Source organism: Bombus flavifrons, chromosome 13 (assembly GCF_040668555.2).
Source record: "Bombus flavifrons isolate JBK064 chromosome 13, iyBomFlav1_principal, whole genome shotgun sequence".
Classification (NCBI taxonomy): Eukaryota; Metazoa; Arthropoda; class Insecta; order Hymenoptera; family Apidae; genus Bombus; species Bombus flavifrons.
The window spans coordinates 8,871,000-8,894,494 of record NC_138454.1 but is presented as its reverse complement, the minus strand read 5'-3'; the positions used below and the strand labels follow the sequence as shown (position 1 = coordinate 8,894,494).

Sequence of the window (23,495 nt, the reverse complement as noted above, 5' to 3'; positions counted from 1 at the left end):
TTGGTCGCAATGAATTCCCAAACGCGCCAACATCGCTCGATCGAAACAATGATGTCAGCGATTTAAAAAATGATAAAGAATAAAACGATTATATAATTTTCATCGTAAAAAGATTACTCGACGAACATTGGTAGCATCGTGTTCGATTTCATTAAGGTAGATCCGTCGCTACCTCTGATTAATTATTATAAATCGAATCTACGTTAGAACATCGATATCAGCTATGAAGATTTTTCAGAAGTTTTCAAATTTGTTCGTGTCTCTTGGATTTTCCCGGGAACTGAGCTTTGCCCAGGAAGGGGATGAAAAGATGAGAGGGCGCCGCTCTCCCAAACAGGTCGATACGACCTGCGCGCTCATTCTCCATCGACGACTGTGCTGGAATGGACCCGTGCTGATTCTGCAGTTGCAAAACATATCACGAACAGAGGTCTCGCGTTTTATGTCGTTCATCCTAGTCGCGGCGATCAAACGAGGAAAAGTCCACGAATAAAACGAGGAAATGCAGGTGGTTGACAATGGAGTAACGTGAAATTCATTGGTGTTTTGATTATCATCTGTGTACCGTAGCCTTGTCATTTTAGTAACTAAAATCGAGTAAAGTGCAAAAGGAGTAAAAAATACAGAAAATGGGGACCAGATTCGCAGCATGTGAGTACTGGAAAAATGACGCAATGTTTTGTATATTTATTTACGTATAACTGCTCTTTTTCAGATTCATTGAAGTTAACTAATCTGCACGACTACTATCAGAGACTTCTTCACGGTAGTCAACCTGTACCTTCCGGTCTCGACATGGCAAACACAGTGAAATTCTTTTCTCAAATGCTGCTGTGTAATAATCGCAATATCGTTTTATCCGTGTCTGTTAAAAATCGTTTGATAATTTATGCTTTGTTTCACAGCTCTGTTAAAAGAAGTTCGCGAAGCACCTTTCGAAATGATCAAGTCTCAGAAGTACGACGCAGAACGTATGGCTCTTTACCCGAATTTGGATTACAAACAGCTGTACAACGCGCTCACTCAGCTGATCGATGTTGTTTCCTCTATTCACACCGGTTTGCAAGGTCTGTCCTATATTTTGTTTTTATTCGATCGTTTGCAATTCAAAATCCATGTTTCAGTGTTTGGACAGGCATTGCTTCAGTGTCTCGCGTGTCTCTTGCCTTTTTTGGACCACGATATGATCGACAATGTACCTTATCTCACGGCCAGCTCGATCTCGGTACTTCCAGTGGAACTTCATCAAGATATCGTCAACTATCTCTGTTTCTACATTCTACCATTCACCATCAGTAGGTGTCTTCGTTTCGTGCAATAGATGCAGAGACTAAAACATGTTTGATTATTTCAAATATGTTCCTTTAATTACAGCAAGGAAAACCGAGGATGGAACGGAGAACGCAGCTAGTCAGTCGATAGCGGCTGTTATCATGATGATCTTTCAATACTCCACTAACCCAGGTTCTAATTTTCATCGTTATATTTTTAGAAAAATGCAGAGATGTATTCGTAATTAAAGATTACGAAAAAATTGTCTAAACGTCTATGTTTGTTTAGCTCACCATTGTCAACTATTGGAATGTCTAATGGCACTGAAACCAGGCGTGGTAAAGGACATTCTTTGCGTGGTGGCTTACGGCACGGCACCGGCAAGAGCTTCAGCAGCTAAATTACTGTTCTACTACTGGCCATCGTTCAATCCAAATCTCTTCGATCGCAGGGCGGTTCTAATGAAATTCGCAAGTGCGTTTCCCCACGGGGTTTTGATAATATCGCTGAAACCTTCGTTCGATAAAATACAAAATATGAATTTAACATACGCAGATGATTTGGCACCATTCGTCTGTCAGAGAGATTCTTGTCCAAATGCGGGCAACGCCGAAGCTGGCAAAGTTTGTTACGATCATCGAATATCTATCACATTCGCTACGGAAACACCACCACCTATGTATCTGTGTATCGAATGCGCGAATGAAATACACAGGGCGCATCCTAATCAAATGTTCTACGATATTTTGCATCCCATGCAACAGGTGTCGATGATATGCGAAAATAAGGTGAGTCGAATGGTTTTTAGTTGAAAATTAATCTAAAATAAATTCAGACACGAGAATGGGTCTTTCTATCGAGAATTTAATCCCGTCTGATACGTCTTAACGTTTCTAAATTACGTCAGAACTGTAAAGCCACAGACAAGTCGGCGATCAGTGTCTGTTTCTCCACCGAATGCGCCAGCTACAACGGAAACCATCCGATTCGCTATTGCCAGAAATGTCACACTAATCGACACGATAAAGGCCGAGGTGAGGACCACGTGTATCATACGGCGTTGCCTCACATATCGAAATTGGATCCTCAGACGCAGACCTATATGGTACAAGCGATCGTCAGGTGAGACACCTAACTTCCAACTCATTTCCTATTTGCTAAAAGATCCTGTATCGCTTAACGTTCGAAAGATATCGGAACAAGGATGGGGACTATGGTTGGGACAAGGGACACTAACAGTCGTTGTAATTTGCACGAGTTTAATGAGACGTTGTCGCGACTAGAGACGAGAGATTCGCTCACACGGATCTCTGATACGTTCAAACATTGAGAATTTCAATCGATTAAATATCCTAAATTTTGAGCGTACGCTTATCTAAATATAGTAAGAAAGATACAGAGTCTCTTGTCTCTAGCGTATCGTCGATGTCAAAGTCCTTTCTGCGACAGAAGCGTTTTTTGATGACGTGAACGTATGCGACGCACGTTGATGCAGTTCGATTGGTTTCATTCGTGTTTACCAACCCACAGATCGCGACCATGATCGTACGTTATGTATTAATTATGTGTTAATTTCTGATATACACGGTAACTGTGCGATATTAAAAGATTTCCATTGAAAAGAAGACAAATTTATCGTTAAAAATTGTAGTTAACGGGACAGTTAATTATTTATTTAGAGGTAACAGGTCGCATCCAAACGATGGTTGTTAATCACTATCCACGATGTCCAATCTTCGATGTGTTCGAAAGTAACACGATGACGCGTACTAACGAATGATCGCAGGATCATTGTTGCTTTGCGTGTTTGTTCGTGCTGGTCCATCCTGCTTGGTAAGACATTATGCTGTAACTACGTTCAATGGAAACTTAGGATACATCGAAGCAACTCTTCTGCTATATTTTCGTGTAGCATAAATTGTCGATACTCGATTACAGTAATTTCCATTGAACGTGGTTAATCGATGCTCCATATTATTGTGTTTGAATATTCACAGAAACGATCGAGATGTCGCATGTCACCCTATTCCGATCAAGAATGTATCTTCCACGTTCCTTTCTATCATACTTGATAATAAATTGTTTCGCGTACATCTCGATCCGTCATAGACGCTAAAGCCTCCAGACTTCGAAAATCTCTATGGATTCATCGGGGATATAATCTCAAAATAAGAAATTTGTCTTTGCAAAAATTGCAAAATTCTAGAGATTTTAGAGCCAGCGTTAACGTGATTCACCGACTCGCGAATTAAAGGAGTCGAGATGCGATAACCAACGTGAACAAACTTTCACTAAATCGCTTCTATCGACTATCGAAAACGTTGAATGAAAAGCGCAGCACCGAAGTCGCCTCGAAAATCGTGGAGAGCGTTCGAAACCGGATGGCGGCTAGCGTGGACAAGTTTTTCTTCGAGTTATCCACAAGCGAAAGACACGTGACTCCGAAGCATTCAGCCTCACAGTAGAGAGCATAGGAAAAGTGCACCTTAAAGTTGCAATGCGAGGACACCACGCCGTATCACGTCCTGGATACGACGCACCAGCAGCTTGGTACCGTTTCTACAAATAAAAACGGACCCACTGGTGCAGGCTTGAATAGATACCCATTACCCGAGACACACTGGTATGCTGCACGAACAGAGACACTCTTTTAACGGGATATCCGGGGATCTGTTTTTTTCTCTGTTTTTTTTTTTCTTCAATTGTTATTTTCATAATAGAATCGCGGACTCTATGAAACACTGATATTTTTGATACCTTCTATTCACTGATATTTCTTTCTTTTTTTTTTTTTTTTTTTATAGTGTAGAATGTTATTTTTCTCGAATGTGGACACATCAATACTGCATGTAGTTTTGATATCTTGAAACTAGCATGAGTCCCCGTAGTTAGAATTATAGAACACGGAACAGTGAATTACACTTACTGTCATTTGAGATAGGAATTCTTTCAAGATTTCTCTCGACGATCTAATTGTCTATATACTATTATAAATGGATATAATTTCTTATGGTGAGCACGATCTAAAGTCGCGTCTGATCGAACAGACGTTGTGGTCGACGTAGATTAATCGGATTTCTATTTTGGAACATTTGTAACACAGAATGTCCGAATAGTAGATCGACATTGTCGTTGTTTAATATAGAATTTTATGAACTGTTTCACGATCGATATCGTCACACGATTCTTTATTATCTTTTGTGATGCGAAAGGGTGTGATATTCTGCCGAGTATAAGTAAGAAAAGGATCGTGAAGGAATTCAAATCACCATTGAACGTGGAAGCTTCGATTCTTCGACGTTCGGTGCTCTTTCATTTTCTCGCTCGCCTGAAATCGTTAGTGGAAGCTTCGAATCGCGGCACAATCAAAATTGGAAACAACGTCGAAAGTAATAATTGCACTGAAATTTGTTCCTTTATTTGCATTTGCGTAAATCTCACTTTCGATCAAATTCGCTCTTTCTCTTATTATTACCATAACTCGAGATACGAACGAAACTATCTATCGAGTAATATTTCAATATGAAACAACGAGAACCTTCGTCTATCGATTCCAAGTGATAGATTTAACCGAGAGAGTGTCGATCTCAGTTAAAAATCATATTTAACGATCTGTTGAAAAAATTATCGTGTGAAAAATTGCCGGTGTTTAGCCGACCACAACCAGACGTGGCCGTAGATCGCGTTTGACATCCCACTGACCAGGTTTCCTCTCTACTTGCAGCCTGCTTAAGGAAGCTGAACCGCTAAGTATGGATAGTAACCGAGACATCTTGGAAATAAATACTAATAAGGGAAGCGCAGGATTCCCAGGGAGCGGCGGTGGGAGCAGCGGGGGTGGTTCTGGTAGCGGGAGCGGTGGTCAATTCGATTCGGCTACCTTGGAGGAGAGACAGCTACTTGGAAGATACGGTGTCTGGCTGCTGGTCGGGCTTTGCACGCCGAATCAAGAAACCTCGATCGAAATACTCGGCCGTTTATTGTCAATGCTATTTCATTGGTTTCATGTTACTGCCTACTCTTTCGATGGTACTAAAAAAAGCCTTATGCACCTTATCTTTTCTGTTGGTAATTTAACACTTCGCATATTTATACACTTAATGAACGTAGAACGTAGATGAGCAGTGAATGGGCGGCGGAAGGTCTTGGATAATGTCGAGTAACGACGATGATGTCACGATGTTGCCTCGAGTCTTTTAAAGGGATTGCCGACAAATTTCAAATAATTGCAAAACGATAAGAATTCCTTTCTTTGACGTTTTGAAGGCTTTTTAGTTTTTTTAAACTTCTCTTTTTTTTATTACACCTTATCCTTCCGACAAACACATCCAATGTACATTCTTACGAGTGCGTGCATTTCGGTGTTCAGACGTTGTTCATTCGTGAGAACAACAGCTCGTCCACTGTAACTGTAGCCTGAGTCGAAGCAACACGAGACACGAACGTCGTACTCGACGAGATTCGAAGCATCTCGAGCCCATCACTAGACCGTAGGTAGTGTTTGGCCGCGATCGTAGGCACATTCGAGCGGATCGCCGATTTTTCCATTGGTTTTCGTTCTTTTTCTTTCGCTTTGTCTTCAGATGCTTTCGACACAATTACTACTCCATGTTTTACACTCTATACGATATTTAACGTTAGACAAAGTGGTGACTAGAAAAGAACGAAACAGAGAAAATGAATAATCCTCATGGTTAGGTAAAAGGACATTCACATGTTACACATTTGGTAGTGTTTTGACAAGAGCTTGATCGTGAACACTATCTCCGTTCGTCATATTCCAATTGAATAGCTTTCAATGTTGTCTTCCTGTTTCTCTTTCTAAATTCTCCCTATATTTTTTTTTTTTTTTGTGTGTGTGTCTATAAATTGTATCAGTAAATCATTGTATTCGATGTTACCTGTGTTGAACTCGTTGTCGTAGAGGCGTCAGCTTTGCAGCTGTCCCAGCTTGTTTCTCCGATCTTTCTATATTTCATTTCTTATCGTTTCAGAGTTTATTCCCTTACTTCGTCACTGTGTAGTTTGAAGTACATCTATAGAATTTTCTTCTCTCATAGATAGAATTGATATTTGATGTTACGTGAATACACAGCCCCCGGCTATCGAGTTTCGACCATCCGAAACTTTTAATAACGAGTTGAACAGCATAAAGAAGAGAGTACAATTTGCTGTTTGTAACATAGTACTGTTGCCTGGGAAAATGACATCTTTTACATTCGATGGTCAGGGACTGTAGAAAATTCTTGATATTCGACGACGATCTGCTAGGTTGACGCCTATGCGTTAAGTTGCCTTTACGTGTGCATGTCACACACACACACACACACACGAAGAGCTTCCACTGAAATCTCAGAAATAAGGAACAAGAGTGCGTCTGCGTCGCGGCTGATCGAGTCTGTCAAAGATCGATGCATAGAACGACGACGCTGAAAGAATAGAGTGCGAAGTTTCTATGCATCGAAGTAGTGATTCTTTCTCGAGAATAGCCATGTTAAAACTCGCGAAGAATTTTCCAAATAAGAATACAATTGGATCGATCGGTTTATCAAAATTCCATCGGTGATCGATTCAGAGATTCAATGATACTTTCTGCATGCTGTCGAAGTAACACTGCTAATACAGATTCAATAGCTTTGTACCTTTCCCGTGTTTGCTGTGTGATCCAAAATTCCGCTTTTGTATCGTTTCCATTCGAAAACACACGAACTGATAAAGTAGCCGGTTACTACGGTAAATTCGACCAGTGATATTCTCAAACGTACTTTAAGAGGTGTTTTCTTCAGAACAAGGTCTGATCTATCGCGATGTTTTACCATAGGGCAAGCAGAGAGTGCATTGGAGAAATTGAAAACCGAATACGTCTGTGGATGGCTGTCGGAAGTGATGAAAACTCATTACGAAGTTTTTATTTCCTGTCTTCTTCCACATCCGGCGGACTACGTTCGAGTCGGAGGACACTGGTGCGAATGTTGAAAATTCTTGTTAGGAATTCGAGGAGTAATAAAATTAATTTAGCCATAGAAATTAATTAAAAAAAAAAATAGATATCTAAATAAAGCTGATTTTGACAAACTAATGATTGCAATTAAGGGAAACATTGGCCTCGAGGACGTCGCACTTAAAAGATGGCCTAAATCGCTTGTTCTGCTTAGTCCCCTACGAAGTAATTACCCCAGACGTTTGGGACTACGTGATGCCACACTGGATGGAGGCCATGGTGAACGACGTACCGGAGTACGAGCTGCACGAATTAAAGATGATTTTATGGTACGAAATACTTCGCTCAAGAACGATTCTTGCCTGGAAAATTGTTGGTGAAAATTTTGAAAACTATTCGATTATCGTCTCCAGTAAAATTTTGGATCGGGACATGAGTCCTCTAGGCTTCGACGCTAAGAAGATGTACAATTTCGTGGCGAAACGATTTGTCAACACTTGCGCAAAGGTTCAAGAACAAGCTCTGAATTGGCTGCAAACGCTAACTATGTTGGAGATCAGCATTCCTCTGTGCCAACTGTTTTCCATGTTCAGCGATGGCGTGGCTGTTATGGGTACCATGAACATTGCCGAGTCCGAGCAGAAGCCTAGTAAAGGAAAGAAGAAGAAGGACGAGGAAGGAAATACTATTTGTACGTCGAAATGACAATTACCGATTCGTAAAGGAAGTGAATTTTCACGTTTTCGTGATAGTGGAAGGTTTACTAATGTGTAATATGTACAGGTTCTGTGGTCGAAAACGAATCAGGAAAATCGACGCCATTGTCCGACGATGTCGTGCCAACACCGAGACACATGGAATTCACTACCAATTCGGAGTTGAATTTATCCTGTTGCATTCTTATGCTCGATATATTATTGAAACAGGTGCATCCATTTTTGCGGATACAAATCTAAGATTAGGATATGATTACGAAGGAATGAACGAGGAATCTAATGAAATGTATCAAATGTTACAGATGGAATTGCAGAACATAGATAAGCACACAGGGATTAACACGTGGGTTTGCAGGGACGCGTGTCGATTGATGAAATCGATCGTTGCCTCGAATTGGAACAACTGCCACGTGTGCAACGCGGTCGCTGAGTGTACTTACTGTGAATCTAGCGTGATCTGGCATCAACTATGCCTGCAATTGGTCACTTACATGGCACCGGAAAATCCAGCTTATCCGCCTGACGTGAGTCCCTTACGCTAACGTTCGGTGATGATCAGATAACCAGATCGCTTAAAGTCTTTTTGTAATTTTCTGTTTAAATTCAACTGTCTTCTAACGTTCAGAAAATCGTCGACGAAAGTGCGGAGGATCATGGACGTAAAAGTCCAGAGACAGCGCGAAAAGGAGACTCAAAATCCGACGTGGTAATTAGTATGCCAGTGCCGGAAATGCACTCGGTCGGTGGCGTTCTTGCACACATGCCTCAGGTATACTGCCATAATAAACTTCACTCGTTGACAAATTTGAGATGTTCTATTATCTTGTTACACGATCTTGTTACACTGCCTAAGAGACACAGCGTCTTTCTTTCTATCTCTCTGTGCGAAACACTTTCTGCAACAACAAAATACGCAGCATGCTGTTCGTCTAACAAAAACAAAAAAAATACAAACTGTGTGTGCCTCTCTCTGTCTCTCTTCTTCTACTGCAAAATGGCGTTGTGTGAACCATTAACACGGTAGGCTAATCTATGTGACCGGAGGTAGCTACTTTGATCGTTTATATCAGTTCTTCGAACAGATCATGACAGCCACAGTAGAGACAGTTTCGGAGCAGCTGGATCTCGCAGCTATCATGCCAACGGAAAAGGTCATGTCAGCTGTTGCTCGAGCAGTTACCCTTTCTGAAACTGACGTAGGTAAGAAAAAAATTCGCCTGGTTCTACCTTTCGTATTTTTGAAATCGATCGAACGTGGTTAATCCAAAAATAATTATCAAATTTCGAATACCGAGTTCGATGTCGAATTTTAAAATTACTGAAAATCATGTAAAATTGCAGTGAACGTAGAATTCGATCAACGCAACTTCGAATTTATCGACCAAGGAAAATCGTGCGTTTGATGCCTGACCATGCATGGATTTATTCTACTTCGGTTCGCGATATATTCGAATCCCATAAATCCACAGATTTAATATTTGCCTAGCTATCGTACCAATCTCCCCATAGACATCAAGCACCTTTCGTAAGGATCAGGAATCTCTGTTGCAGCCACAGCCACCGTGAGCGTAGCCAAACCTCGACTGATAGGAGAAAATGATCAACCATTGAATCTAAGTCCAGAAAATGAGGCGGACGATTTCTGGCACACCTCCGTTGGAAAGTTTCGATTTAACATCGAGGATCTTCCTGAACAACTACAGTACATACACAAACTTTTGAAGGTGCAGTACTTGTAAAAACTGATAATACTTTAGGAGATGAAACTGTTCTCTATTTGTCCGATTCACAGGAGATAATGACGATTGACAAGCCTGACATACTCTACTATATGCTTCAATGTTTAAACGTGATGTGCCTTTACGGAGATGCTTTCAACATGGCGGTGAAGGATCATCAAGGATTCTTCATATGGTGCCAAGAAAATTTATTGATAAAAAAGTAAGTAAGATTATTCCTTATGAATTTTAATATGTGAATATAACATCTTCCACGAAAGATGACATTTATCTATTCCTTATCAACGACATCTTTATACTTGCAGATGAATAGAAACATCAGGTATTCGTTGCACCTCAGTAACAATATTTCTCCGTTTTAGTGATTTTAAATGATTTTCTCGAACTAAATTGTGCTTCTTTCCTTCTACAGTCTATGGGAACTCCTAAACGCCGAACACTCTCACATAGCCCAGGTCACCGTGCCGTTGTTACTCCACTGCGTGACTTTACCCTGTGGAACGGACACTTTCTGGCGCCTGATTCAAGAAGAATTCCATAATTCGGATTGGCGCGTTCGATTCGTGGCAGGTATAACGATTAAACACTGTAGGACGAAGGAGGTCGGTTAACTGAAAGAAATCAATTCCTCAATTTATTAACGCTCAACAGTCGAAAGAGTCACACTAATAGCTAGATTTATGGACTCCACTCCTCTAAGAAATGTTATGAGTCTGCAAGCTGCTCTAGCAAACGCGTTCTGTTATCTGGTCGCGAGTATGGACGACAGCAACGTATATGTTGCTCAGAGAGCCACCTTGTACCTCGGTACTATCCATGATACAGCTATGAGAGTAAGATTTGCATACGTAACTAGTCGTATCTATTAATTTATTCTGACACAATATATTTATTTGTTTAATTTAAATATCTCTAGTCTCTGATTCTCTGCTTGGAAACTCAATTCGATACAGTGATAGTCGATCGTCCAATGGTACTCCAATCGCTGTATCAGTTACACAATAGCCTCAGCGACAGACATGTTTTAACTTGGGAATTTTTCTTGAATCGTTTCGACGCTTTGTTTCTCGAGGCTCAAATTAATTTGGAACGATCCGGAGATGTACCCTATCTACGTGGTCAGTTTATAAACTCAGCTGTAAAATTGAATTTGCCGAAGTGATCTTAATACACTATGTATATTAATCGACGAATCGATTCGCAGATCTCAGAAACACGGACCTGAACAGCGAAATCTTCATGAAGAAGGTGCACAGAGCGCAGGAAGCTCTGTCCCAGTCGGATGGAAGCGGAACAAACTCTATAAAGACGCTGAGCGCGAGTTTTGGCACGAAATGGCCCTACAAACGCACCATGTCAGCGCCGGCGTCGATGATTCCGCGACAGGACACTAAACAAGGTACACGAATCTCACGGTTCATCAACGACATATCGTGATTCACTTCAAATTGATTACTATCGACGATGAATCATGAAAGTCTAAAGGATAAAGTAAAGAGTCGGACTCGAAGACGTAGGAGTCCGAGTCAGAGAATGTCCCTCTGATCTTGACTTGCAAAGTTGAGACTCACGTCAGATTATAGACTTATCATATTCTTTCAGAATACCGTTAAAGTCGAATGAATCCTTAAAGAGAGCTGAGGATTCCACATTAGTAGAATTATAGTCCTTACACAGAGTATGATCCATGCGATCGATTTATACTTTCGAGACATCCTGTATATTCCAAAATTCTATTACCAAAGGAGAATCCCTAACTCTCGAAGGACTTTACAATCGACAATTCGCGATCTCTATCGACTCTCTTGCTGGCTACATAGCTTTAGAGTTACAGAAAGCTAGTCGATCGTCCATGTAAAAACCACGTCTAAAACCACTTCACGTCCTGACCTGTCACACGCGTTTTTCAATTGTGTTGCACTGTGTCGAACCGCGCAGAAAAGGAGAAGGTGTACAGCCGGCAATACTCGGCGCCTATCCTGAAGCGCAAGAGCTCCAGATTCGGACTGGGTCAGTTGCTGGGGTCCACCCCACCTAATAACAGTATACCAGGTAGAGTAGCGTTGCTGATGTTAGCCTTAGACGTGGCCGTTCTCCTCTGTGTTATCTGTGTTCTCACGTATACACGTACACATATACACCCCCTTTGCCCCCTCTGTGTACGCGAAACGCGATAATGTTTGGGGATGTTCGATGTGGAACCTTTGTGGTAAGTTTGATGGTTCGTCAGCCTCCTTTTAAGGAGCTCGCTTTAGACATTTTCTTTTTATATATGAACTAACTAAACTAAAAGGGTTAAAGATGTTTCCTTTGTCGTGATGATCGATTTGATTATACGGGAATTTGGTTCTTGTATTGCGTAGGTTTTGTGCTATGAAGCTAATTGTAAACGATGAGTTTCGTTCAAGGGAAATGACAATTTCAGAATTGAGAGTATTCTTTTGTTCCCCCGTTGTTTTGAGCATAGTTTGTCCGTAAGAACGACGATTTTGATTGAGATTTTTAGAAGTTGTTGAAAGAGAATGTTTTCTGTGTAGTTGTAGCGAGTAGAAATTAGCGTGTAGTTTCTTTGGACAATTTATCTGTTGATCGATGGATTTCTTCTTCTTGGTAGTGGGTAGATCGCTTACCCTAATAACTGTGAATGTTCGTAGATAGTTTCCCGGTGTTGACCAACGTAAGGTAGATTTGTAACCTTAGAAATTCGTTGATGACATCGAGAGAGGCTTTGCTTGTGCATGATCGCAGATAACGAAAGTCTTAGAAAATTTTTAAATGCAAGCGATGGTGGTAAGATTTCTATGAACTTCGAACGTTTTATTTCACTCGATTAACTTTGATTAAGGACCATATTTACTAGCGTTCGATATTACAGATGGTCACGTTCATTCTTTAAACATGGTTGACGAGGCTAGCGCATTACCAGGGTACACCCACAGAATTGTGGATTTGGAAGAAGCTGACAAAGAAACAATGCATTTGCTGGTCTTCTTGTTGATGCAATTCCTTTCTAGACAGGACCAGGTAAATGAACAATTGTTTTTTTTTCCTTTAATTGATTCATCCAAAATCCTCCGTTATTAATAGAAAAGATCGATAAACACAGGCTTATCCAACGGATGAGAAACCCCTGTCAAAGACGCAAGGAATCGTGCTACGCCATTTGTATCTTCTACTAGGTTACAACCAAACTGAACGCACTTTTCATACTTCTCCACAACGATTAAGGTATTCTATAATAATAATAATAAAAAGGAAAATAGAAAGAAGAAACAACACCAATTACCAAAGTAACAATTCCGTGGTTCTCTTCAGAGTTTCCCCTGTATTCAACGTTTTCATCGCGAATCTTCCTCAACTACTAGACCAGAATCACGTGATGGGATGGGTGATGACACCTCCGGTTCTAGCTATCCTTCAACATTGTCCTTGTCCACCGCAAGGTGTGCCTCCATCTGATCATCAAACACCAACTTACAGTCTCTGGTATCTCGAACCCCATAACAGACGATCTTGGTTAATGTCTCTTCTCGTCATACTGTACAAGGTGAGCTGGACAATCTTTTAAATATCTTTCTATCCTTTTCATCGAATTGTATTCATTTCTCATTGTGCCTAGTGTCAGTATGGCCAGCAACCGTGGTGTAGTCAGTTGCAAGTGTTGATCAAGATCGTATTAAACACCCTGGACACGCAGCATCATCAATGCAAAAGAATTCCAGCTACCGTAGTGATGGGTGGTCCGCCATCCAGATCACGTGGTATACACAGATAATAGTTCTGACATAAAAAGTACATTCCTACAAGAAAACTGGACTTCACAAAACGCTCTGTTGAATTTCAGATGTGTCACAACCGTCTCTAGGCGTAGACCATGAGTTAATGGGTATGGGAGATATGAACACCGAGAGTCCTCCAATGAGGACTCCCATGGTATCGGTTCATCAACGGAGTCCAGGACCGACGCATGGTCAGATGGAGACTCATTGGGAAGAAAGCACAACGACCTGCCGTTACACGAACAAACACTCCAGGTTATTTGATCTACACATTTCCCAGTTCTTAGCAACACTGCATCCTAGTCAATATCATAGATTCCCCATGGAAAGGTAGAGCATTAGGCTACTTCAGCTTGGAATGTTTCACGTTGACGTCTTTGCGAATTCTGCACTTCTTGAATTCTGTTTCAGATTTTTATCATCGTCATCTCATTTAGAATGATCATGTTCTTTTAAGAATAGCTGAAGCAAGTTGTCATAAGATTATTCAAAATTTATTTTTTACTTTATTTTATAGTGATCTTAGAATCATTTTCACGATACGACTCAAGACCAGGGGAACAAAGATATCGATACTTCCACCATTCTCTCGTATTTTACTATAGGCATGAAACGAAGTAGCAATAGCAAAAGCTAAGAGATACGACCTATGAGGTGGCCTTTCTTACATCAAGTAGAATTTCCTTCCCTTCTTTTAATCGAATAGTGAATCTAGCAGATTCTAGGCTCTAGAGTTACCTAGAGTATCTTGAGAATATACAGTCCAGGACCCAGAGAGAATTACATCATGACACATCCGTGCCTGTGCTTACACCAGTAGCTGCTTGTTACAATTTCCGCTATTGTGAATGCTCTGCAAAGCTACTCGATCAATGCGGATGATACGGAGTCCGAGCTGGCTGCAATACCCGAGAGCCCAAAATCTGACAGCACCTTGCATGGCAGCAGTGGTGGATCGCTCGGCGAACTGGAGGAAACCCCGACTGCTGTTACCAGAAGTGTTTCGCTCCATGGATCTAGAACCACCACCGACGTCTTAACGAAAATGGATTGGAACAATCAGAACATCATCAGGAAATCTGAAGGAATCAGCCGACCCACTTGGTTTCTTGGTAGCGAGGAGGATTCTCATCAGGTATTTAGAAGATTCACCTTAAAACAATTCAGAATGTCATTTCTTTTGCCACCAATAAACCTTCTTTGACGCTAATTAGCTTTCTATTATTTTTCTATAGAGTACAAAAATTGGTCCCCAAAAGAAGTGGAGCGTTCACGAGGGCGTAAAAATGATGGTGACGAGTACTTTGCTAAGTGGTCAACCAGATCTACAGAGGTACTCTCCTGTGTCGAGAATCGAGAAAATGTCAGAAAGGGCAGAAAAAGGGATTCTAGAGAAAGCGATTCCAGAGAAGCCAGCGCCAGAAAAAGCAGCCCAAGAAAGAAACATCACTGTACAGATAGCTTTCAACGGAGACACTGCTTCCTCGAAGCCTTTCGAGTTAAGCAGCGCTCTCGCAACCACTCTACCAGCTCAAGTTCAAAAGTAAAATTATCCATTTCGTTACTATAACACGTCACTGTATCATTTTCGTACTGACGAAGACGAATGTGATTACGCTACAGATTCGAGCTGCAAAAAGAAAAGATACCCCCAACAGGCTCCGGTAATTCAGATTCGCCAAATACTAAACAACTGGGTCGTCAGAAGCGTATAGAGCAAAGTGTGACGATAGCTTCGCCTGTGTCTCCAAGTCAAGTGGTTACAGTCACGAGCAGTGACCATTCGAGCTCTCCAGCAGTCAGTTCGGTATCTTCGCAAGTCACGAGCACCGACAATGGCCAGCAGCCGAGCTGGCACGGGTCTCCCTATCCCTTAACCACGCCAACGGTTGAAAGACTTCTACCAATTGGAACTACCATTCGTCCAGTCGGTAAGTATCTTTGTTAACAAAAGACGAATGGAATTTTCATCGATTCGATAATTTTATAGTTCCACGACCAAGCGTAGGTCAACGAATTCTACGTTGCGAGGATACTTACGGTTCGCCTGAATCACCTTTGTCCAAGATGGATGTGTTAACAGTCAGTGAGTATTTGTAGATTTTCGAACGCTATACTGTTTCACAATTCTAGCTACTATTTTGAAGATATAGGAAAAAACACAATGTCGAATGAGAAAGAAATGAAATAACTTTTTCAGGCTCCTCGTTCGATCAGGATAGTGAAACGTGTATGTCCAGCGACGTAACGAGTCCTAGAAGCATATCGCAGTTGGAATTTCCTATGCCTGAACGATTGTTACCTATCGGGCCTCACAGAGACTTCAGTGGCTTGGTCGAGCACGTTCGTCAGGCACTCGGTGTCCAAGAAATCGGTAGTAAAATTGTATTATTCGATAGAAAAAGTCAGTATAATTTTTAAATTGACAATAATATCCTGTCAAATTTATCAGATTCCAATAGATTTAGCAGTAACAATGAAAATGGTAAAGGCGAAGCACAGCCACCGGTGAAGCAAGATAGCACAACGTCTGAGAATATGGTAAAAAGTACTTTTCATTTCGCAAGTTCTACTATCTCCACAAAAAATAAGAAATGCCGATTTTTCAGTCGGCATCTCTAGTTCCAACGTCGAACGAGATACATTCAAGTAGATCAGCGAGTCCGAGAAGACTGACCAAGCAGGTAGCTCTAGAATCACCGCCTCCAGCGATGGAATCCTCAGATTACCCTTCCCGAGTGTTCGATCCTGATCGAAGAGGTAGAGTAAAGGATCACGTTCGTATTCAACGAGACAGGCCTCGAAAGGATAGTATCAGTGGACACGATGGCCCATTATCCAGACGTACAGACTCTTGGTAAAATTTAGAAGACACTCCTAACACTTTTATTCGAGATTTAAGATCGTACATTACGATCTTCTTTTATCGTTCATAGGTCTGGTGCTCAACTGCAACCTAACTTCGATGTCGCATCCCAACAAGCCTACCACGCTGATTTTAGCTTGAAGCAAAGTTTATTCCGCATCGGAGACGACTGCATTTACGAGAGGTAGCTTTTAGTTTGGTGTTAATAATAAATGTTTATTTTTGCATGATGCATAATTTGATTTCTACATTTGTCGTAGGTGTTCGGAATGTGGGACGATAAAGGAGGAATATTCCGACGAGGAACTCGGTTTATGCATCATCAACCTAGGCACGTTCATCCATCGTGAACCATCCTTGGCAGCTCCGCTCTTGCCAGAAATCCTACGTGTCGTGACAAAGTCTGACTCGAATTTTATTTTACCGTTCTATTTCCAAATAACATGACACTGCAAAAACGTGTCTCGATGATATATCTTCGTTTGCAGGGTGGCCCTCAATGCGATGTACCCTTGGCAAAGTGAGACCAACATGCATTTGCCCGGTGGCGCAATCAGCGTTGCGCATCAGTTCCTCCGTTGTGTTCTACATCAACTGGCGCCTAATGGAGTTTTCTTGCAGATGTTCCAAACGCATTTAAATGGTGCGAAGATTTTACAACCTCTTCTATGGAACCTATGACAACCCATTTCATTTTCCAGAATCTACAAGAATGCAGTTCTTCAAGAGTGTTACTCAGGCCTTGGTCGACTTCAACGAACTAAACCCGATAGCACCTTTGCAATTATTGCTCGAGGTACTTTTATGCGTATTTCAAGTCTATAAATTTGCTATAAACGTCATGACTAACACAATTTATGCAAGAAATCGCACCTTGGTCATAAAATTCACAAAAGGAGATTGAGAGTAAAATCGATAAGACAATCTTTTACGAAACATATATCCAGATATGAGTGCTTGTTTCGATCAATAAGAATTGCCACTGATCGCTATCAACCTATAATGATCACGAATGATCGTATCCTCATATTTCAGGCCCTAAACGCAAAGAAATCTCTGCCAATGGAGCGCCTGCCGATAATACTATACAACATAGCGTGCTACCTGGACTGTCTGCCGCTAGAAGCAGGTCTGGGTCCAGGTGCAGCAACCTGGAGCGGTCTTCTGACGCAGTTCGATGGCCTGTTCCGTAGGCTGGTGCTGATGCTCTCATCCATCGAAGACACCACTTCGTTATTAAGGATCATGATTTCTTTATTGAAGGTCCCGAGCATTCAACAGTCGAAGGTCAGCTGTTCGCCGCTCGTAAATAACCTGTCCGTGGATGTTCGCGATTATTATCGTTGCGGCGCGATCGTCGTCGCTATAGGGAAGACGTAAATGTGCCGGAGGATTTATTCCTTCTGGCTGACCGATGCAATGATCGGGAATTTTCGATGACTAAGAGATCGTTTGATGCTCGTTCGAGACAGATTTATGATACGGTTTTACAGCGAGTTTCTGTTTTATGATCTTGGGTCTGGTTTAGCTAAATTATTTGGAAACTCGTGTTTTCATTCAAAAAATATCAATTTTTTCACCTGACAAGGTCATGGTTAGACAATGGCCCAGGAAGGAATTTTTTTCAACGCTTTATAGATCTTTGTTGGAAAAATATCTAGTTGGGATACGTTTACAGGGCATGCTGGATCCCTTTGCCAAGGTATTGAGCTACGCCATTCAGAATTCTACTATAAAGTATAGCTACCTGACGGATCTGTGCTACCTCTGTCACAGAGCCTTCACTAGAGACAGAGACAAACACTTCTTTGGAAGAACTATCGTGTTCGAATTAATTCAAGCCATCAAATTCAAAACCACGATACCGGATTCGAATTTTCTGTTGCTTCTACACTTCGTGCTTCAGGTAAGGGGAAAGATTGTTAAAAAAATAATGATCGGATAATTTATGATTCAATATGGTTAGGACATTGGAGGCTCGTTACCTAACACGATCGCTTTGGAGAACGTCCAAACGGACGTATCGCCAATTTACAATACGAACGCCTCCGAGTCACTGAAGAATCAGCTGTCAGATGTGCTCGATTTCTTGGCAGACTTTCACACTTTGAGTAAAGTGAAGGTAGTCGAAATAACATTAAATAACAGACGTACCCACGACAAATAACGAGACTAATAGTTTTTAAATGAATTTTCCGATGATGTAGAGCTACAGCAAGGGAATGCAGGCTGGATTAAACGAGGATACATTGGGTGGTATATTGAAATGTGGTCTCGCGCAATATGTAGCGATAGAAATTACTAGAGGCAATAATATAGAGAACAGAGCTGTCGCTCGATATCTTCCATGGCTCTATAGCGCACCTTCGATGATACAACAAGGGTAATTAAAGATTAATTACTAAGATAACTTCAAGAACGCTGAAGTTAATGTCATTTTCAGAGCTCGAGAGTACGTAGACTGTATAGGACACATCAGATTACTATCCTGGCTCTTATTAGGCTCTCTCACGCACACTGCAATGTATGCTGGCAATAATAATACGCACACCCACGGGCCATCGATTCCATCTGCCCAACCGATACCGCAGGAAGTATCTTGCCATGTTGCAGATCACGTGCAAGTCATATTTTCTGGGTTCCCAGAACAATCTAAAGCATCGGTCTTACACATGTCTTCGTTGTTTCATGCTTTCATATTGTGTCAAGTACGTACCTGTGTACATTAATTAACATCTATGGATACAATTTGATGGTATCGTTGTTGTTTGTATTTAGTTGTGGACAATGTATTTGGAAGAGTTGTCGAAAAACAATCCATCGAATAGCGAGGGCCATAATATTACGATGAATATTTTATTGGAGTTCTGGGGCAAGATAACGCCCTGTATATTGGAATTGATTCAATTCTCAAAAGTAGTAAGTTCATAAAAGTCCTCAGAAGTAGAGCTCCTCTTTTCTCAAATAAAAAATTGCCTTTGTAGTTGGCTGAGATGGTGAATTTGCATTTCCTGAGTCTACTCGAGGCTCTTCTTGAGTGTGGGTCCATCCTGTTAAGTAAATTGTTACCCCTTTGGAGTCCTATACTACATTCGCATCATGTTCAGGTGAGACGAATTATTAAAACGGCTCGTTTTCAGTTCCAATAATTCCGTTTTTGAAAGATGATCTTTACATGAAAAATTTATATATAATTAGCTACCAGGACATTTACAAGTGCGTTTGCAAAATTGTCGAGACTTTCCACCCAACAAAATGTCCGAACACTTTGCCTCCTCTCGTCGAGAATCAAATGCCACGCTCTTACGATGGTTGCACCGATTACAGTTCAAGATGGGGCAAATAGAAATGCAATCTTCTACGGCCACGCAATTTTATTCCATTTAAAAGAGATAAGTCGAAGGAAATAAACTGTCTAGTTGATCGGAAAGTGTTTTATAAAGTACGTTTTCGAAAACGTTGATTCCTATATTATTTTAGATGAATGTTGCATTCTGTATAACAATAATAATTTGTTAATTGTTACAAAATATATTTATTATATTAAAATTTCGTAGTCATTTGTTTATTCCATGTAGTGGAAATTTTGATTATTGCAAATAAGGCACGCAGGTAAGACGCAAAAACTTTACCAAGTGGAATTTTGCACGCGTCACGTTCCCCTTATCACGAGACTCGTAATTTTATTCGATCCAACGCGATAACAGGATTTGCAATAAAAGGCAAGCGATTAATTTTGATAAGACCATTAGTCATCGTGTACATATTACGTCCAAGGAATTTGAGTTACTTGCATAATGAGATGTTTAGGGAATTTTTTCGGTAACTAGACCTAGTGATATTTATTTCTAGTGAAGATCAGTAAAATTTTACTCTAGTGTATAAGTTTCCGATTTAATATATCGATTTATCCATAATGTAAACAACTTCGAACAATTTCAGCCTAAATTTGACTGACTTCCTAATAAAAAATATAACATTGATCGTGTTTTTCACCTAGATATCAAAAATATGACCAATCTAGTTGGAAAATATTTGGAGAACATATCACTTTCGATAAAACTACTTTTATTCATAATCTATATGCTAATTTTATGCGTTTTACGCATTTGATGTATTTCTTATGAAGTTTCTGATGCTATCTTCAATTTGTTTTAACTGAGAAATCCATCGTTTTAATTTCTCGTGTCATAGTAGCTCGGTTTAGGAACTGTATATATACCACAGTTTTGTAACTAGCATTAATGACGTGAAAAACGAGGTTAGAAATGCTTTCGATTTATTAAACGTGAAAAATTATACATTTCTCATGCTCGACAGAGTGGAATGTATACAGTACGTGTATGCATATATATTTCAATTAAAAGTAAAAGTACCGTGGAATGTGAAGCATTTCGGTGTTTGGTCGTAGTTATACGGTACTTTATTTTTCTCCCGCGGTCTTAATAAAAGCGCATCGTTGCTGCAGTCTTTTGTATTTTATTCGTTTCTCTTTCATTGTTAAACTGTTATCTCCAGCATAAGTCTTTCATTGAAAAATACTTTTCAATATCCAATGCAGTGAATCGAACATAAAAATATTCAATTTCTATAATTTTGTTTAATATTATACCAATGCTGTCTTTTTCCAGTTAAACGCGTTATTACAATGCCGTTTAAGTTTCATTTGAAGAAAAGTCGACAATATAATGTGGTCTCCAAAAATCAGTATGTGATCTGCATAGAACTGTTGGATACCACCTCTATAGAATGCACACTGAGTATTGATAGCCTTGGTCAGGAGTGTTTGGACAATGTGACTCAACGTTTAGGATTAGGACAGCCTGAGTTCTTTGGTCTACGTTATATTTCGAGGCATGATTCTCCATCTCCAAGATGGGTTGACATGGACAAACCATTGAAAAAACAATTGGAAAAAGAAGCCAAAAATTTCAGTCTATATTTGAGGGTCATGTACTATGTTACTGATGTGCAACTTATTCAAGATGAAATGACAAGGTATGTAATATCTTAAATATTTCTATATCATTCAACTGTTACCATTTATTTCTTTAATATCATGTTTTTAGGTATCATTATTATCTTCAATTGAAAAGCGATGTTTTGGAAAGTAGATTTCAGTGTAATTCTAGGCAAGCAACTCTTTTAGCAAGTTACTTGATGCAAGCAGAATTTGGTAACTATGATGCAGAACGACATACAATGGAGTGCTTGCAACAATGTACATTATTTCCCAAGGTAATTAAAGAGAGCTACCGATAAAAGAATTATTAGATATGTCTTATTTGATTCTTACTTCATTTTATTATTCAGGATGTTATTCAAGCAGATCCTGGAGGGCCAGATTCTCTTTTGCATACTGCTGTATGTCAATACAAGAATCTGGTTGGTGTTACTCAGCCTGCAGCAGAGGAACTATACATTTCTATTGTTATGCAGCTAGAGGGATATGGAAATGAAACATTTTCTACTAAGGTATTCACATTGATCCTATAGTTTGCATAGTCTTTAACACAACAACAAGATTGAGGACTTTGACTTACAGGACAATGGAAATAATGAAGTGATACTAGGAATATCTCTCAATGGGATTATGGTCATCTATCCTAACACACAGACAACACAATTCTATAGGTATTTATTTCGTAAAAATATATTACATACTGAATTAGCAACTATAGTCGAGATTTATATATGCTTCAGATGGAAAGATATAAGCAATGTGATCAATCACAAAAAGACGTTTAGAATAGAATGTCAAGCTGAAGGCGAGGAGCCAAAGCAATTCATATTTACCGAATCGCGCAATGCAAAATATGTGTGGCGTTTATGTATAGCACAGCACACATTTTACATGCAACATCAAGAATCTCGGCCAATGGAGAGATCAACTAATGGTTATTTCGTAAGTATTATTTCATTCAAGCGCAACATTGCGCCAAGAGCACGTCTAAGTAAAATCTTTGTATCATATTTTAGGACAGCGACACGAACGATTCGGGAGATCATGCGGTATCGGTAAATTTGGATAACAGAAATGCAGAAGGTCACACAAGATGGACTAGTTACAATGATCTCTCAACGTCACCGTATCCCGTTGTATCCGTGTCGTCTACAGACATCAACAACTTACGTGCCTTACTTCCGTCCTATAGACCAGCACCTGATTATGAAACTGCTGTCCAAATGAAATATAATAACGGAGGAAATCCACCCCAGCCTTATTACGCTAATCAATCCACGATTGTGGGAGCAGATATTTCGTGCCTTCTTGGTAACGTAGTTAATCGAAGTAGATATTGAAGTTACGAATTACGAGTTCTATCATCGAAGATCATACGAGATGAGAAACATAATCGTCCCGAGTATTATAAATGTTTTTAAGAAACAGTATTTTCTAATAATTATTCACATACAGATACACCTTCATGAGAAATAACAGAAAATCCTACATGCTGGATTAACATTTTACTGACCGTTAGCGATTCAACAGCATACGTACGTCCGACCGGCAGCTGAGGCGCAGATTCTCCCTGACGCCGATTCTGTTTCGGTTTAGACTCTCCAATACCATTCTTTTCGTTCATCGCGAACGGTAAGTTTTTCAAATTGGTATAAAACTGTGGGAGCTTACAAAGCAACGCAACTGACTCAATTGCTGAAGGTATCTTAGTACTAAATAATAAATTACTGCTCAAATAATGAGAAAGATGGTCGGTAACAAAAAGCCGATTAATAGGCTATCGGTCGGTAAGCGTCGGCGACAAAAAACTGATTAATTGACTATCGGTCGGTAAAGTGTTAATGGTTAAGACTGACACGCACAATTTTACGAACTATTTGTTCTTTCACTCTATATATTAAAACGTACTATTTTTAAATATTAATATTTTGCGTAGTGCAGTTTCATTATGTTCACAAATAATTCCCTTTATTATAGATGGGAAAGTGATCTTTCTGATTATATCAGTTTTTTTGACATAAACATTGTTATAATTTATAGCATATAGTAATGTATAGAGTGTCATATAAAAGCTAGATAACATCATACTGTAAATAAATGGTAATCTTATTTTTTTTAATCAATATGTTAAATAAAATAAGATATATTTATTATTATAACCAAAATAAAGTTTACTGATATCTGTCAATCTATGAACTGATTGAATTTACTAAATAAAT

General features: G+C 39.9%; 2 protein-coding genes across 5 annotated transcripts; both read left to right on the top strand.

The window, feature by feature from the left end:
* The first annotated feature begins 350 nt into the window (after window positions 1–350).
* On the top strand, window positions 351–19,865 carry unc79 (UNC-79 domain-containing protein). The gene is given in 48 exon segments (XM_069125370.1): window positions 351–651; window positions 716–835; window positions 906–1,067; window positions 1,125–1,295; window positions 1,375–1,464; window positions 1,561–1,746; window positions 1,828–2,060; window positions 2,180–2,394; window positions 4,997–5,022; window positions 5,077–5,340; window positions 7,094–7,235; window positions 7,366–7,542; window positions 7,627–7,904; window positions 7,997–8,139; window positions 8,232–8,453; window positions 8,555–8,698; window positions 9,000–9,129; window positions 9,481–9,653; window positions 9,722–9,870; window positions 10,081–10,238; window positions 10,320–10,501; window positions 10,585–10,786; window positions 10,873–11,067; window positions 11,607–11,720; window positions 12,544–12,692; window positions 12,775–12,896; window positions 12,984–13,215; window positions 13,288–13,429; window positions 13,513–13,702; window positions 14,309–14,582; window positions 14,683–14,990; window positions 15,071–15,378; window positions 15,438–15,533; window positions 15,648–15,821; window positions 15,900–15,988; window positions 16,057–16,304; window positions 16,384–16,497; window positions 16,574–16,714; window positions 16,802–16,957; window positions 16,959–17,109; window positions 17,349–17,600; window positions 17,992–18,219; window positions 18,280–18,435; window positions 18,521–18,696; window positions 18,757–19,021; window positions 19,092–19,232; window positions 19,298–19,420; window positions 19,512–19,865. Coding segments are annotated over 48 exon segments (8,322 nt in total). The 5' UTR covers window positions 351–629; the 3' UTR covers window positions 19,701–19,865.
* A 230-nt stretch (window positions 19,866–20,095) lies between these two features.
* On the top strand, window positions 20,096–23,484 carry Pez (protein tyrosine phosphatase non-receptor pez). Of its 4 annotated transcripts, none has more exons than XM_069125424.1 (7): window positions 20,096–20,135; window positions 20,945–21,311; window positions 21,383–21,551; window positions 21,627–21,788; window positions 21,859–21,947; window positions 22,017–22,218; window positions 22,293–23,484. In XM_069125424.1, the coding sequence occupies exons 1-7, from the start codon at window positions 20,111–20,113 to the stop codon at window positions 22,614–22,616; spliced, it is 1,338 nt and encodes a 445-aa protein (XP_068981525.1). In that variant the 5' UTR covers window positions 20,096–20,110; the 3' UTR covers window positions 22,617–23,484. The 4 variants fall into 4 exon arrangements, with proteins under 4 accessions (XP_068981525.1, XP_068981528.1, XP_068981527.1 ...); XM_069125427.1 differs by lacking the exon at window positions 20,096–20,135 and adding an exon at window positions 20,251–20,574 and having other exon boundaries at window positions 22,293–23,483; XM_069125426.1 differs by lacking the exon at window positions 20,096–20,135 and adding an exon at window positions 20,251–20,648 and having other exon boundaries at window positions 22,293–23,483.
* The last annotated feature ends 11 nt before the right edge of the window (window positions 23,485–23,495 follow it).

Bases quoted from the DNA above. Each gene is read 5' to 3' on its own strand.
- Pez (XM_069125424.1), top strand. From the start codon at position 20,111: ATGAGATGTTTAGGGAATTTTTTCG. The intron at 21,552-21,626 runs GTAATTAAAGAG...TTTATTATTCAG, and splicing joins AATGTACATTATTTCCCAAG to GATGTTATTCAAGCAGATCC. The intron at 21,948-22,016 runs GTATTTATTTCG...TATATGCTTCAG, and splicing joins CAGACAACACAATTCTATAG to ATGGAAAGATATAAGCAATG.